Here is a 16,740-nt window from a genome sequence, read left to right as displayed (position 1 = left end):
GGGACAGAATTCCCAGGCGGATGGTTTATGTGGTTTGTCATCCCTGGGAATCCCTGGGCCGGCTTGTGTCTCCAGCTCCACATTGTACGCTGGGTGAGATGATCACCTCCATTAAACCAACAAGACCCAACATTTCCATGTTCGGGAAACTCCACGTTTAACCTGAGTCCCCCACTGGGAGAATGGAAGCACAGTCACTATGGATGTACACAGCTCGGCCGATCCATGTGGCTGAGCCAGCAGAGGGTTTGCTTTGGGTAAACTCGGGGAATTTTATCAGGTTTTAGTTGCTTTAGCTCTTCCATCTCTTTCAGTTGAAGTCCTTGAACTTACTCTGAGATATTCAGGAAGCAGAGAGAATCCTTTGGAAAATTTATTATGTCCAAATTCATTTTCAGTATTTGGGCATCACTGGCAAGGCCAGCAGTTATTACCCATCCCTAACTACCCCTTGAGAAGGCAGGGTTGAGCACTGGCTTCAACCACTGCTGGCCTTCTGGTGAAGGTGCTCCCACAGGGCTGGTGGGGAGGGGGTTCCAGGACTCAGACCCAACAACAATACAGAACAGAGATACATTTCCAAGTCAGCTTGATGTGCAACTTGGAGGGGAATTTGCAGATGGTGGATTTCCCCTGGCCTGTACTCCTTGTTCTCTCCGAGTGGGGGAGCTGGGGGGTGCTGTGGGAGGAGGTTGGGTGAGTGACTGCAGTGCATTTTGTAGATGGGGCACACTGCAGCCACTGTGTGCTGGTGGAGGGAGTGAATGGTCAGTGTGGTGGATGGTGTGTCGGCCAGGATGGTGCTGAGCTGGAGGACTGGATGAGGTACACTGCAGTGTGTGCCAGTGGGCAGAAGCTGGTGGTAAAATATCCAAGGTAATGAAAGATAAACTCCCTTGCCCTCGGTGGTTTGAGTCCAGTGCCTGACAAGTGACTCCAGTCTCTGGGAAACAGTAACAGGAGACCATTCAGCCCCTTGAGCCTGTTCTGCCATTCATTGAGGTTTTGTCTGATGCACCGACCTGCCTTTACCCCAGAGCGCTCTGGGTCACAGACGTCCGTCAGTTTCCCATTGGCACTGAGCCCCAAGATCCCCCCCCCCCCGCACTCTGCCCCTGAAGTGGTCAGAGCCTGCCCCCTGCTCTCAGACTCTCCGATCCAAGGAAGTGTCTCCATCTGTCCTCTGGCTCCCCCGATGATTCCGAACACTCGGATCAGCTGAAGAGGGCACGGCCCCGGGCTGTGGGATCCCCTCTGCTCCTGACTGCTGCCTACCTTTGCTTCAAGGTCCACGAGGATATCCCGGACCGGCGGGTCCAGAAGGAACTCCTGGCCCCCGGGGATTCCCCGGCCCTGCCTCCATTGCTCACGGCTTCCTCGTTACACGGCACAGCCAGACCACAGAGATTCCCAGCTGCCCTCACGGAACGTCGAAAATCTACGAAGGGTTCTCCCTGCTCTACGTACAGGGCAACGAGCGGGCTCACGGCCAGGACCTGGGTGAGGCTCAAGCATGTACCGTCACTCTCGGACACGCGTGATCCACATGCACCATCGCTCTCGGACATGCGTGATCCACGTACCATTGCTCTTGGACACGCGTGATCCACATGCACCATCGCTCTCAGACACGTGTGACCCAACTCAGGGATGTACCGTCGCTCTCGGGCATGTGGGTTACCACAGGAGCACACGGCCCCCGGCTCGGGGGTAGTTTGCGGATCGGGCACGCGCTCCGTCTCACACATGGGCCTGCTGAGTCTCCCTGTGCGCTAACCCCTGACCCTGAGCCTGACCTTGACCTCTCACCCTGCAGGGACGGCGGGCAGCTGCCTGCGAAGGTTCAGCACCATGCCCTTCCTCTTCTGCAACATCAACAACGTCTGCAACTTCGCTTCGAGGAACGACTACTCCTACTGGCTGGCCACGCCTGAGCCCATGCCCATGAGCATGGCCCCTGTGACCGGTCAGACCATCAAACCCTTCATCAGCAGGTGAGGCTGGGACCCGGGCAGTACCAGACGGCACAGAATCCACTGAGGAGCCGGCCATTCGGCCCATTGCACTTGTTCCGCCATGTTGAAGAAGTTTTCCATCAGTCCCAGTCCCCTGCTATCTCCCCAGAGCCACACACACGTACCCTTCATCCTTTCATCCAGTTCCCTTCGGAAGGAACCTGTTGAATCCACTCCCACCGCCCTTGCAGACAGCTCGGCCCAGATCACAGCAACTCGCTGTGTCAAAATTCTCCGCCCTTCCCCCTCACCCTCCCCTCTACTCTCTGCCCACTCCCCCTCCCCACTCCCCCTCCCCCTCCCCCTCCCCACTCCCCCTCCCCACTCCCCCTCACCCTCCCCACTCCCCCCCCCCACTTCCCCTCCCCCCCACTCCCCCTCCCCCTCCCCACTCCTCCCCACTCCCCCTCCCCACTCCCCCTCACCCTCCCCCTCCCCACTCCCCCTCCCCCCCACTCCCCCTCCCCCTCCCACTCCCCCTCCCCCTCCCCACTCCTCCCCACTCCCCCTCCCCACTCCCCCTCCCCACTCCCCACTCCCCCTCCCCACTCCCACTCCCCCTCCCCCTCCCCACTCCTCCGCACTCCCCCTCCCCACTCCCCCTCCCCCTCCCCCTCCCCACCCACTCCCCCTCCCCCCTCCCCCTCCCCCTCCCCACTCCCCCTCCCCCTCCCACTCCCCCTCCCCCTCCCCACCTCCCCACTCCCCCTCCCCACTCCCCCTCCCCACTCCTCCCCACTCCCCCTCCCCCTCCCCCTCCCACTCCCCCTCCCCACTCCTCCCCACTCCCCCTCCCCCTCCCCACTCCCCCCCCCCCTCACCCTCCCCCTCCCCACCCACTCCCCCTCCACCTCCCCACTCCCCCTCCCCCTCACCCTCCCCCTCCCCACTCCCCCTCCCCCTCCACCTCCCTCTCCCCCTCCCCCTCCCCCTCCCCCTCCTTCTGCACATTCTGCTGACACCCTTCACTCTGCCCTCTGGTTATTCCATCATCATTTGAAGCATCTTCAGGCAGTTTGCTTTAAATGGGTGAGGAGTTTGCTCCTTGTGGAATGCACTGAGGAGCAAACACTGGAACTGAACTCAGCATTTGAGTCCTGGCTCAACTGAACCGTGGAACAAAGTGTCAGAGGCTGAGCTCCAGGCACCTCCAGCACTCGCTGGGTGTTACTGAAGTGAGGAGCACACCTTCCTATCATCGACAGTGACTGCCTGTGGAGTTACAGAGGAAGTCTGAACAAACAGCCTCTCCTCTCCAGTGGGGGGTGGGGGGGAGGGGGGAGGTGGTAGGGAGCGGAGTTTACAGGCAGGGGACATCGGTACAGGACGGGCCACTGATGTCACCAGTTGGGAATCCAGGGGAAGCTCCAGAGAGTGGGGAGCAGATGGGAAGCTGAACAACAGGACAGACAGTGGACTGGGAACACGTGTGGGCTGGGGTCACATGTGGGCTGGGGTCACGTGTGGGCTGGGGTCGTGTATGGACTGGGAACACGTGTGGCCTGGGGTCACATGTGGGCTGGGATCACGTGTGGGCTGGGGTCGCATGCGGGCTGGGGTCACGTGTGGCTGGGGTCACGTCTGGGCTGGGGTCACGTGTGGCTGGGGTCACGTCTGGGCTGGGGTCATGTGTGGCTGGGGTCACGTGTGATCTGGGGTCACATGTGGCTGGGGTCACGTGTGGGCTGGAATTCAGAGACCAGAGTTATTGGACAGTGTTGGACCTGGAATGACCTGTGACCTGCTGCCCTCCACAGGTGCTCTGTGTGTGAAGCCCCAGCCATGGTGATTGCCATTCACAGCCAAACGATTCAAATCCCACTCTGTCCCAGTGGCTGGCAGTCCCTCTGGATCGGATATTCCTTCATGATGGTAAGTGTCTCACCTTCTGTTTCAACACTGGGCACAGCTGGGAAATGGGTAGGGACTGGGGTTGGTCAACATTAGCCTGCAGAATGGGGCAATGCAATCCAACACAAAGTCATTGACCCGCCCTATAATGACAGTATTTCTGTTTGACTCCAGCCTGGAATTACCTGCCTCATCCCTGTGACCCCTCTGGATAAAGGTTTCACATTCACTTTCTCCAGTCATCTGCCATCTCTCCTGTGACTACAAAAGATTTTTAAATTTCTGCCCACTTCCCAGAGATCTTCCGCCTTGCCTCCCACAGTATCCCGGGGCATATCCCAGTGGACTCTGGGGATTTATCCACCTTTGTGCCTGCTAAGAATTCTAATACCTTCTCCTTTTCCTACTGCAGCACTCCCTCAGTACTGCCCCTCCCTCAGTACAGCCCCTTTTTTTTGTATAAAACATTTATTAGTTAAAAGCACTACAAAAGACTACAAATATCGAATGTACACATCTAATACAGAAAGGATCATCTAATCAACTACAGAACTTCAGAGATTACTGTAAACTAACACCCACGAAAACACATACGTCGCTACGTCCGGCACCGCAACACTCAATATTTCATATCAAAACCATATTGGTATCGTCCACGATGCACACTATCTCTTGAGGAGCCCACCGAGCACGGAACTCAGCCAAGGTGCCCGCAGAGACCGCGTGCTCCCTCTCCAAAGACACCCGCGCGCGCACGTAAGCACAGAAGACGGGCAGGCAGGCAGACCGGCCAGGACCTTCGGCTGCCTACTGCCACGTCCCGTGGATGGCCAGCTTGGCCAGGCCCAGCAGGAGACCCACCAGGAGATATCCCGCACGCTCAGCCCCGCGCCACACCGGGTGGCCGTATACCAACATCGTCGGCCTGAAGTGCAGCCAGAACTTAAGCAGCAGCCCCCTCAGATATGCAAAGAGGGGCTGCAGCCTCTCGCATTCTGTGTATGCGTGGTACACTGTCTCCTCCCGGCCGCAGAAGTGACAGGCGGCCGGAGTATCGGTGAACCGGCTTAAGAATTGGTTGCACGGTACCGCCCTGTGCAGCACCCGCCATTCCAGGTCCCCGATGTACAGCGGGAGGACTCCCTCATACAGAGACCTCCATCAGGGACCCCCCTCCACCCGCCGGCAACAAGGCCCACCACGGCGTGTCCAGCCGGCAGACCAGGGCTAGGAAATGAAAGGTGTGCAGGAGCAGCCCGTACAATAAGCGCCTCGGCGCCTCGCGGAACGGCACCATCGGCATGTCCCCCAGGCAACTCAAGTTGTGCTGTGCTGCCTCCCGAGACAGACGTCGGGCCCTGAGCTCGACCAGCAATTCCGGCTGTGCGGGGGCCAGCGCGGCCAGGACCCCTCCGGCAGCCCCCGTGACGGGAGGGGGAGGGGCCACGAGCTCGCCGCACGACACTGTGCCCCATACCCGCATCAGATCTCTGTAGAACCCGGGCAGTTCCCGCAGTATGGCACAGCGGACGGTCTCCACCGGGAGAAGTGCCCCTTCCCGGTGGCAGTGGCCTCGGCAGAGGAAATAGGTGGCCAGCTCATGTCACCGCGGGGGGTGCTCGGTATACAGGTATCTCTGCAGTGCCCGGAGGCGGAGGGCTGCCAGCTGGGTAAGCACGCACACCAGCGATTGGCCTCCCTCCGCCAATGGCAGACTTAGAACCACTGCAGAGACCCAGTGTCTCCGGCCACCCCAGAAGAAGTCCGTCAACCTCCTCTGGGTGGTGGCGATGAAGACGTTGGGCGGCACCAGCATGGCCAGCCGGTACCACAGCATGGAGGCCACCAGCTGATTGATGACCAGCGCCCTGCCCCGGTACGAGATCACCCGGAGCAGCCCCGACCAGCGCCCCAGCCAGGCGGAGACTTTCGCTCCCAACTCCTGCCAGTTCGCCGGCCAGGACCCCTCGGCCGGGGACAGGTAGACCCCCAGGTAGAGGAGGTGCGAGGTGCTCCACTTGAAGGGCTGCAACTCCTCCGGCAGGGAGTCCGCCCACCACGGCCCCACCAGCAGACCCGAACACTTCACCCAGTTGACTCCGGCAGAGGACGTGGCCGAGTAGACTCTCTGGCACTTTCGCATCCTCCGCAGGTCCGCCGGGTCGGTGACCGCCAGGAGGACGTCGTCAGCGTAAGCCGAGAGGATGACCTCCATCATCATCTCGCGCAGAACCAGACCCATCAGATGCTTCCGAAGAAGACACAGGAACGGTTCCATGCAGACTGAGTACAGCTGCCCTGACATGGGACACCCCTGACGCACCCCCCTTCCGAAACGAACGGGTGCCGTCAGTGACCCATTTACCTTGACGAGGCTCTCTGCGGTGGTGTACAACAGCTGAACGCGGGCTGCAAAATGCGGCCCGAGCCCAAACGCACGCAAAGTTCTGACCATGTATCCGTGATCCACCCTGTCGAATGCTTTCTCCTGATCAAGGGAGAGAAAGGCAGTTGACACCCCTGCCTCCCTACACAGGTACATCAGGTCCCGGACAAGGTGGATGTTGTCCTGGATGGACCAGCCCGGGACCGTGTAGGACTGGTCGGGGTGGATCACCTGGGCTAGCACGGAGCCCAGACGATTGGCCATCACCCGGGCAAATACCTTATACTCAGTGCAGAGTAGAGATACCGGGTGCCAGTTTCGTAGATTACGGAGATCCCCCTTCTTAGGTAGCAGGACCACGACCGCCCTGCACCAAGAAAGGGGCATCTCACCCGTTGCCAGGCTCTCCTCGAGCACCCTTGCGTAGTCCTCCCCCAGGACGTCCCAGAAAGTGCGGAGGAACTCGACCGTCAGCCCGTCCAGCCCCGGAGCCTTGCCCCGCTGCAGCTGGTCTAGGGTGACGGTCAGCTCCTCCAGACTGAGGGGAGCCTCGAGCCGCTCGACAGCCTCAGGACTGACTTGCGGCAGACCCTCCCACAGTGTCTCGCACATGTCCTCACTGGGCGGCTCAGGTGAGAACAGGGCCGCGTAAAAAGCGCGAACCTCCAGGATGATTCTCACCTGATCCGTGACCGAGGATCCGTCCTCTGCCAGCAGCTCTATGAACCGCCTGTGTACACCCCGCCAGCATTCCAGAGAGTAGAAGAAGGGCGAGGCATGGTCCATATCGTGGAGCATCTGGACCCGCAATCGTACGTATGCACTGCGGGACCTTTCGAGCTGTAGGTCCCGAAGCGTCTCCTTCACTCCCTGGTACCTGTGCCAAAAGGGCGAGTCCTCGGTGGATGGTCCCAGCCGAGACTCCAAGTCGAGCAGCTCCCTCTCGAGTCGCTTGATCTTGGACACCAGCCCCCTGGTCGCTCCCTACGCATACTCTTGGAAGAAAACCCGAGCGTGAGCCTTGCCCACATCCCACCAGAGCCTGAGGGAAGGGAAATCCCGCAGCTCCTCCTTCCAAGCCATCCAAAAAAGGCGGAACAAATCCCAGAATCGCCGGTCATCCAGCAGCCGGTTATTGAAGTGCCAGTACGCGGACCCCGCCCTCACGGGCAGTGGACTGAGCGCCACCCACACCAGGCGGTGGTCTGAGCACGCTACCAGATGCACGGAAGCCACCGACACACAGGAGATGTGCGCTTTGGACACGTATATTCGATCAATCCATGAACCTCCCCCTCTCCCAGACCTCCGCAAGAAAGCGCGAGAGTCTGGATGAAGGTTCCTCCAGACGTCGACTAGGGCGAGGGATCCGACCAGGTCCCACAGCAGCCGCACGAATGCGCGGCTACACTGGGGCCCGGAGCAAACCCTCTCCTTGAGGGTACAGTTAAAATTGCCCCCAAGGAGGATGCACTCTCCACTCTCAAACGACTCTACCAAAGCTGACAATTCTCGAAAAATGCACGCTTGCATCGGGCCGAGCTCAGGGGCGTACACATTGACGAAATGCAACGGTACGCCATCCAAGCGTATGGTGAGATGAAGCAGACAGCCCGGCACCAGTTCCTGGACCTTCAATATTTCAGGTTGGAAGGTTGGGGCCAACAAGATCGCCACCCCGCTCGAAGTGGAGCTGAGGTGACTCATGTAGACCCCCCCCACGCGCCACTCCAGGAGCCAGGTGGACTCGTCTCCCGGAACGGTGCGGGTCTCCTGCAGGAAGCTCACCGTGTACCTCCCATCCCGCAGGACCGAGAGGTGGTGGAACCTGCGGAGAGACCCCCTGCCGCCATTGATGTTCAGGCTGGTGACAGTAATCTTCATAATTGCTACAGTGCGTTACCCTCCTCAGCGCTACAGGTGGAGGGAGCAGGGCTCCCCACCGAGCACCCCCGCACCCTGCACTCAGCTTCTAGAAGCAGCCTCAGATCTCTGAACCGGTGTTTCTCCTGCCGGTCGAGACCCGAGTCCTTTCCCTGCTCCAGTATGGCACGGATGGACCGTACGACACCGGGCAGATCCCCCCACTGGGAGGCGGCCAGTTTGGCCTTGTTCTGCTCCCTCCAGGTTTTCTCTAGGAACTCCCGGATCTCCTCCACAGTGATGGGTCGCAACACGGTGCCGGGTCGAGGTAGTCCCTCAGCTCATCATCGGAGTCACCCTCGCCCTCATCACCGGTCCCCAAACTCTCGTCTATTTCCGGGAAGTTGCTGCCACCAGGCGACATGTCCACCCGAACACTGGGAGTGATCTCCTCGGATGGTCCCGCCCCAGGGATGACCCTACCCCCAGGGTCAGCGGCAGGAAGAGATCCCCCTTCCTCTGTGTCCAGGAGCCCACCCGGCCTCTGGTCTTGAGGCAGGGCAGGACCGGACCCCCGTGCATCGGCACCGCTCTCCCCTGCACATCCCGCCCCCAGGGCGGGCGGCTCACGGGCTTTCGTGGAGCTTGAACGGAGGACGCGAGTCGACAGGGCCACAGCAACTGCCCCACCCTGGTGTCCCCCTTCGTCAGCAGCACTGGGAGGGACCCCACCCTCCCCGCTCACAGGGCCACCCGCACACGTCGCCACTGAACGGGCTGGTGATTTGGGGGCACCCCAACCTCCCTCAGACACGGGGGCCGACTGCGCCCTCGTGGGACTCTTGTCCTCGGTGGCGGCCATGGTCTGGGACGCCACCTCCCCGATCACCACCCCTCCCTCAGACACCCCGGGATCCACTGGGCCCTCAGTGGGGCTGCCCCCCTCCCCAGAGGGCACGCACCCCAGGTGTGCTGCCTCAGCCGAGGGTGGGTCCCCCTCCCCCAACTGCCCCCACGCCGCGAGTTCACCCACCGACTCGGGGGCCACGACCCCAACAGACGCCGAGTCTGCCCCCCCCGCGCCGCTCTAAAGCTCCGGGGGGTCGTCCGCTGACCCCATGGCCTTCACTGGGGCAGAGTCCCTCCACTTGGGCGACTCCGGCCCCTCTGAGTCCTCCGACACGTGTCGGTGCCACTTCAGGCCGCTGGGGTGCGGAGGCACAGTGACCTCCATCTCAGAGGGAACCTCGGCCTCCGGCACCGCAGTTACCCCCCCTCGGCCTCCCCCGGTGCCCGCGGACCCTCAGCGACCATGTGGTCCCACGGGTCCAGGCCGGGGGAAGCCGTCGGCTCCCGCACATCCAGGGTTGAGGCCTGGAGGTGCTTCCTCCTTTCTTCTCACCTTCCTGCCGACTACCGGAGTCCACCCCTCCCCACCGCGCTCATCCCCACCCCCCACCGCCACCGACACCAGAGGGGCAGCGGGAGCGATGACAGGGACCGCGGGGGCGGGGGCAGCGGGGACAGGGACCGCGGGGGCGGGGGCCGGGGGAGGAACAGCAGCGGTATCCCCCTGTGCTGCCTGGGCGGAACCAGCAGCCTGGAAGCTGGGGCAGTGTTGCCGGACATGCCCGAATGCCTTGCACACATGGCACCGCAGGCGGCCGGTGTTCCAGAAGATTCGGTACCACTGTCCCTCGTGCTCTACCTGGAAAACTCCCTCAGCGTCTCCTCCCCGCTCCAGCTGCATAAACAGCGAGCGCTTGAAGGAGTACACATTCTCGAAGCCAGGTACGGCCGGCTTGAGCAGCATCGGAGTGATGCTCAACTGCACCTCACCCAGAGGCCGTAAGTGAGGGAGGAGGACCTCATCAGGGATGTGGGGAAATACCTCAGGAAGGATGACCCGCTGAGCGGGGGCCCCCACCGGCTCCACCGGCATAAAGACCTCCCCCGATGTCAGCCCCTTACCCAAGGCTAAGGCCACCTCCCTCTTAGAACGCAAGATAAATACCAGTCCACCAAGCATTCTGTTGACCGCAACAACGCCTGCTCTGCCTCCCACTGTCTCAGACATGGCCAGTAGGCCACTGCTCAATCCAACCGACGGAGACACATTGCAGCTCACCGCATTTTCCAAGGTCAGTAGTCTGAAGGGCGACGTCTTCTCAGTAGCCGTGCCTCCAGGACCAGCGAAGGCTGCACAGGAAGGAGGCTCTGACACGCCCGAGGTACAGGCAGCCATGTTGAGTCCCTACGCAGGATATCAAAGCACTGCCTTTGCGATGAGTAGCAACACTTTAAACAGCTCCTCAAAGAGCAGTCCAGAGAAAAGAAAGGAAGGAGACGTGTCTTGAGTGTAGTCTGTGAGCTTAACCTCCAGCGCTATCCCTCTCGCACACAGTGAAGTGCCCACCAGTAGTTCAGGCCGACGCCCCTCTAGTGGCATGAAAATCCAAGGAGTCCCGAGAAGCTCTTCACCCAGCACCCTGGGCCGAGGTTTCAGCCACTGGCACTCCCACAGTGCTTGGAACTCAGCTCCCAGTCTTAGGGAAAGAAAACAGCTCTCTCTCGAAGAGAAAACTGTCCCAGCCCTGCTCCAGATGACAACCACACACTCCTACAGCTTCCAAAAGTACTCTGAACTCACTCTTTTAGACTTTCACCAAAATATCTGCAGTATATTGCAGTCCAGTGGAGAGCACACTCAGAGCAGCCACTTTTTTTTTGTTATAAACGTTTATTCACTAAAAGCACTACAAAAAGACAACCAGTGTCAATACAGTACATCTAATACAGAAAAGAAGAAACTACGCAATGACATACTACAGTAGAGAATGCAAACTAATACTAACGAAACACACACGCGACGCTACACCCGTTAACGCGACACTTCAAATAAGAATCACGTTCGTACCATCCATGACACACGCGATCCCCTGAGGGGTCAGAGCAGCCACTTCCACAGTGTGACCCTTCATGGAACTGAATCTAGACATTGGACATGGAATGCTGGCAGGACAGACAGAGGAAATGGCAGGGGCCTGAGGAGTGTGGATGTACAGAGAGACCTTGGGGTGCAAGTCCACTGCTCCCTGAAAGTGGTGACACAGATGGATAGGGCCATGACAAAGGCATCATGTACACTTGCCTGCATAGACCAAGGCATTAAGTGTATGAATTGGGACATCATGTTGCAACATTGGTCAGGCCACCCGAGGAGCACGGGGCACAGTTCTGGTCACCACACTGCAGGGAGAGTGTGGAAGCTGTGGAGAGAGTCCAGGAGAGATTTGCCAGGATGTTGCCCGGAATGGATGGCTGTGGTTGTAGGGAGAGGCTGGGATTGTTCTCACTGGAACACTGGAGGCTGAGAGGTGACCATATAGAGGTTTATTGAATTATGACGGGTATAGATAGAGGCAGGGGTCTAGAATTAGAGGGCACCAGTTTAAGGTGAGAGGGGAGAAACTTAAAGGAGATTTGAGGGGCAGGTTTTTCACTCAGAGGGTGGTGGGTGTGTGGAACAAGCTGCCAGGGGAGATGGTGGAGACGTTTGGACAGTAACTTGGATGGGAGCAGAGGGATACGGGACCAATGGGACCAGCGTAGATGGGATCACGGTCAGCATGGACGAGGTGGGCCCAAGGGCCGTTTCTGTGCTGTTTCTTTCTATGACTGTGTGGAGTGGGGATCTTTGTGGTGATGGCTTGCGTTTGGTGAGAAGATTATTTAAGCCTGTTTTTTTCCCCGTGTCCAGCATACCAGTTCCGGCGCCGAGGGCTCAGGACAGGCCCTATCATCCCCGGGTTCGTGCCTAGAATCCTTCCGCACCGCTCCCTTCATCGAGTGCCACGGCCGGGGAACCTGCAATTACTATGCAAACTCCTACAGCTTCTGGCTGGCGACTGTGGAGACCACAGAAATGTTCAGGTGTGTGGTGGGGGGTGCAGCTCCTTCGGTCTGTCCCTGACTGTCACTGATGAACCAGGCCGTTTCTCCAAAGCCGTCCCAACCCTTTCAGAATGTACAGAGTAATCTTTCCCTCTGAAACGCAGTCGCGGCTGCATCGCTGGACACAGTGTTGCGTCTTTGGACAGTGTTACATTGCCGGACACAGTGTTGCATCATTGGTTGCAATGTTGCATCGTTGGACACGATGTTGCGACGTTAGAAATACCGCAGCCTTTCTGCGTGTGATAACCAGTAATTAGATAAGGATTCTAATCATGCGGCACTGCCTTTATTAATCGGTCAGAGAAACAGGAGGCCATTCACCCCTCAGTCCTGTCTGCCATTTAGTGAGACCATGGCTGATCTGTGACCTCATTCCTCTGACCCCCCCCCCCCTCACCCCCCACGTCCCTTCGCAACGAGCTCTCAAGCTCAGAACTAACACCGCTGGCCAAGCTGGCATCAATGGCAGGTTTCTGGGACCTGATCTCTTTCCCTTCTGGCTTCCCCGTTTACAAAATGCTCTGCCCACATTGTCCTGGTCCAGTACGGGTGTAATCCACTTGCCACTGTCTCGCCCACAAGGGATCCCGACCTGGTGCTGGCAAATGGGGTGAGCGTCGGGGTGAGCATGGACGCGGTGGCCGAAGGGTCGCTCTATCACTGTCCTTGGAGGAGGTGGGTTTGGGTCCCACGGCCGGCCGAGGAGGGGCGGCGGCCGGTGGTGGGCCGCTGGTTTCTAACGTCTTCTCTGTTTCAGGAAACCGCAATCAGAGACGCTAAAAGCGGGAGAACTGCGGACGCGAATCAGCCGTTGTCAAGTGTGCATGAAAAAGACGTAAAGTACTGAAGCCCCCTGGCGTGGCGTGGCTGGCGGCCTCTCTCGGACAATGGTGCTAATTCTATAATAAAGCAATATGACAATATCCTGTGTACCTCACCTGTATTATCCCGAAAGAAACCAAGTGCATAGCAACAGGAACGGAGAATGAAAGCAAAAAGCTTTATCCTGCGATGTCCTGGTACCTTCCGCTCTCAGAACGATGATATATAAGCTTCCCGCTACTGACATACTAAATGGCACCTTGTTCCCTCAAACGATGCACTGAATATTAACAGAAAATAAGCGCAGTCCGGCGAAGAGATGGCAGAGAGTTAAAAGGCTGTAAGCGGGGTCTCGGGTCCGGGGTCATCGCTGTGGACAGCCTCAGTCGGGGAAATCACCCCAGGGGCACAGATGGGTCTCGGAGCAGCGGCGCGATTGGAGGCCTGTTGGGGGACCCTCCTACCGCCAGCCCCTCCAGAACCCCATCTCTGCCGTTTAACTCATTCCCATCTATCTGCCGGACCTGTATAATGTATACTAAATCGTTTCTATTTAAAACTTGCTGAGCATGGGTGTGAACTCAGAAGCTGCAGAGACGTCGGGGGGTGTGACAGAGGCGCGGCGGTTTGCGGTGATGTGTGAGCAATGGGGATTCTGGACTCCACTCCATGTCCGAGGGCTGAATTTACAAAGGCGCAACGCACAGGGAACTCTGGCGGGGCCACACCCGGCAAATCAGGCCTCTCGTCGGTGCCCTCGGGCTTTGTAACGTCAGCCCTGTTATTTAGTATATATTATGAAATTGTATACTAGGTGCTATGGATTATACACTGTCTTTAAACCTCTCCGGCTCCCAGCTGACTGTCAGTAACTCTGCTGTTCCTACCTTCACTGTAGCTGCTACCTGCCATTAAACTGCATTACTCCTCGCGTTATTTAAGAAGGTTTACTAATATCTGTATGGGCTCTGCGATTGCAATCAGCTCCTTACATCTGTGTTTCTGTGCTCAGCGGGAATATCGCCCCTGTACAGCTCCTTCCCAGAAATGTGGAATGACGGGCAGGGAGAGCAGTGGGTATAACTGTACTCCCCGCCACGCCTTCACCACAGGGGTTCTTCCGGCAGCGCCCAGAAACTGACCTTGGCCACTTTCCGCACACTGGGTTGGTTACCGTTTCACGTATGTGTGGCATGGATCAGACACTATCCCATCTGGTAACTGCTGCCTTGGGCTTGCTTGTTTGAGTTGTTCCCGGACTGGCTAATTCCAGATCAGGTTCAGCGGGCAGGTTGTTCCCAAGCCTGAGTTAGTGAACAGCCCGGTAACATCGGGTGCGATCCATCACCTCTCGGCGAGGTTGCAGTAACAGGCCAACGAGTCCTGGGTTAGGAGGGGATAAAGAAGGCGTGTGGCGGAAAGTGGCGACGGTGTGAGGGAGTAACGGGGGTCTCTGCTGTCGCGGGTGAGGAGTTTCACTCACTGGGAGGGGTGCCGTGGGTGCAGAGTCTGTGGACCCGCCAATCTCTCCGAGTCTCCCCGTTGTAACGAGCTGTGTGTTACTGCAGTTCCCGGACCTGTGGCAGAGTTATTATCAGGGTTTTGTAAATGACATATTGTACACTAGAAATGACTTGACTCTCCGCTCACCTAAGAGGCCTTTTAAAAAAATTTTTTGTATTTTTTACTGTTCGTTTTAAAATGTAGTAAAATGTGGATGTTGGGAAGATAGCTTAATGTGGAACAAGGTGAGGAGGTCAGTCCATGGACAACAAACCTCTGGGAGTTCAGCAGTTGCGCACAGAGATCTGGGCTTTTTTTGTGCTAATTCTGGTTTCCCCGGACTCGATTGTACATTTATAAAAGGATTAAAATTAATAATTCTGTGGTTCGAACAGTGTGTCTGTCTCGACTTCATTTTCAGACCCTTTAACGCACCACGGTTTCTCCACCCCCACCCGGGCTCTGCCCGCTTCTCAGCCCGGCCGGGAGCCCCAGCCGCGGGGGTCACCGTGCCGCCGCTCCCTGACCCAGGGTGGGCTCTTGGGCCGGAGGGTGGAGCCGTTCGCTTTCGTCTCCAGTGGCGATGCCAGAATCCACAGTGCGTTTAATGGCCTCTTCCTGTGTCCCAGAGATCTGCTCCCTTCAACAGTGCCGAGGGAGCGCCGCAGTGTGGGAGGGGGATACTGAGGGAGCGCCGCAGTGTGGGAGGGGGATACTGAGGGAGCGCCGCACTGTGGGAGGGGTGATACTGAGAGTGCCCCACGGCTGGCGGGCAGTGCTAGACTGCCACCGTGGACGGGAAATTCTGAGGGAGCGTCGGTGGGCGGGGCAGTGCTGAGGGAGCGCCGCGGTGGGCGGGGTGGTGCTAAGGGAGCGCCACCTTGCGTGCTGAACTGCCGGAGGGACAGAGCTTGCGCCAAAGTTTTGGTCTCAGGATTTCACATTAACCGAGCCTGGAATGCTCCCCCCTCCGGGAGACCGCTGCCCCCTCCGGGAGACCGTTCCCCTCTCTGGGAGCTGGGAGTCCAGCTTTGTGTCCAACCGGTGGCAGGAAAAGCTCCTCTCTGTGTAATCAGTTGCTTTCAGACGTGTGAGCTCATTAACCCCGCATCAGCTCGGAGCACCGTGACTCGGTGCCAGGCACGGCCAGTTTCATCGGGTGAACCTTCCTCCCGTTCACAGACTGTTGTTTCAGAAGTGCGTTTGTTTGGCAGCTCGGCAACCCCGGAGCAACCCTGGGCTCACACTGACACCTGCCGCCGGAGGCTCCCTCTGCAGCGACTCGCTCACCCAGCAAACACTTCGGCCGATGCGGCGGAAGCCATTCGGCCCACTCGGCCATGCTGGCCCTGTGAAAGAGTCTCCCATCAGTCCCACGCCCCCTGCTCTCTCTTTACACCATAATTAGGGGGAAACATCCTGTTGAATCCCCCCCCCCCCCCACCACCAGCCTTTCAGACTGCACGTCCCAGATCACAGCAACTAGCTGTGTAAAATATTCCACACCGCCCCCCCCCCGCCCCCGTTCTTCTGCCGACCCCCTCCGCTCCGGCTCCTCCGGTCACCCACCCTTCTGCCCCTGCCCTTTCCTTATTTACTTCACCCTCCTGATGTTGAAACCCCCATTAAATCGCCCCTCGACCACCAGACTCTTTCCATGCTTGGGTGCTCCTGTGAACCCTCCCCAGCCCCCTCCCAGGTAATGCTTCACCCGACAGAGTGTGCTGGTGCCCCGGACAGTCTGACCCCCTCAATGACAGCGGAGGAGGCTGCAGTGAGTACTGTGCCTCAACCTCAGGGCCAACGGCGTTCCCAGTGTGAAGATTAACTCACCGCGTGGGATCTTGCTGTGTACATTGGGAAAGCATCCCAGCCGGTTGTGACCGACAGTCTCGGTCTGCCTCCCACACACGGTGCCTGGCACAGAGTCTGTTCTCCGATGTTTGCACCCCTGCTCCTGCACACGGACCAGGAGAAGGCCATTCGGCTCCTCAGACCTGTTCCATCATCCAGCAGTGCCCTCCCGCGCTCTCCCCACACCCATGCAGGTTAAATATCTGCCCCCCACCCCACCCCACCATGACTCAGCCTCCACTCTTGGACAGAATTCTGGCCACCCCTCATTCTGAACCTCTGCCCATTAGTTCAAGGTGTCCAGGTGAGGGGAACCACCGTGTCGCTGATCCACTTGGGTGGGATCATCAGGTTGGGGACCCACCGATTTCTTCTCACATGCCTGATGTGTGATACTGTGATCCACAGTGCAGGCCAGTGACTGGGATCTGTTGTGTGATGGTACTGTACTGGTATGTTCTGTACTGATCCACAGTGTGACCTACTGAT

At 58.6% G+C, this 16,740-nt stretch overlaps 1 protein-coding gene across 1 annotated transcript in view; it reads left to right on the top strand.

Moving 5' to 3' along the window:
• LOC127575862 (collagen alpha-1(IV) chain-like) overlaps nt 1–14,789 on the top strand; it is a 118,164-nt gene extending 103,375 nt beyond the window's left edge. Inside the window, exons 48-52 of the mRNA XM_052026061.1 lie at nt 1,288–1,500; nt 1,817–1,994; nt 3,773–3,887; nt 11,876–12,048; nt 12,830–14,789. Of these exons, the coding sequence (XP_051882021.1) occupies nt 1,288–1,500; nt 1,817–1,994; nt 3,773–3,887; nt 11,876–12,048; nt 12,830–12,911 (761 nt within the window). The 3' untranslated portion in view covers nt 12,912–14,789. The remainder of the gene's footprint in view (nt 1–1,287; nt 1,501–1,816; nt 1,995–3,772; nt 3,888–11,875; nt 12,049–12,829) is intronic.
• The last annotated feature ends 1,951 nt before the right edge of the window (nt 14,790–16,740 follow it).

Source organism: Pristis pectinata, chromosome 11 (assembly GCF_009764475.1).
Source record: "Pristis pectinata isolate sPriPec2 chromosome 11, sPriPec2.1.pri, whole genome shotgun sequence".
Classification (NCBI taxonomy): Eukaryota; Metazoa; Chordata; class Chondrichthyes; order Rhinopristiformes; family Pristidae; genus Pristis; species Pristis pectinata.
Note: the sequence above shows the minus strand (reverse complement) of the source record. Positions and strands in the feature narration are given on the sequence as shown.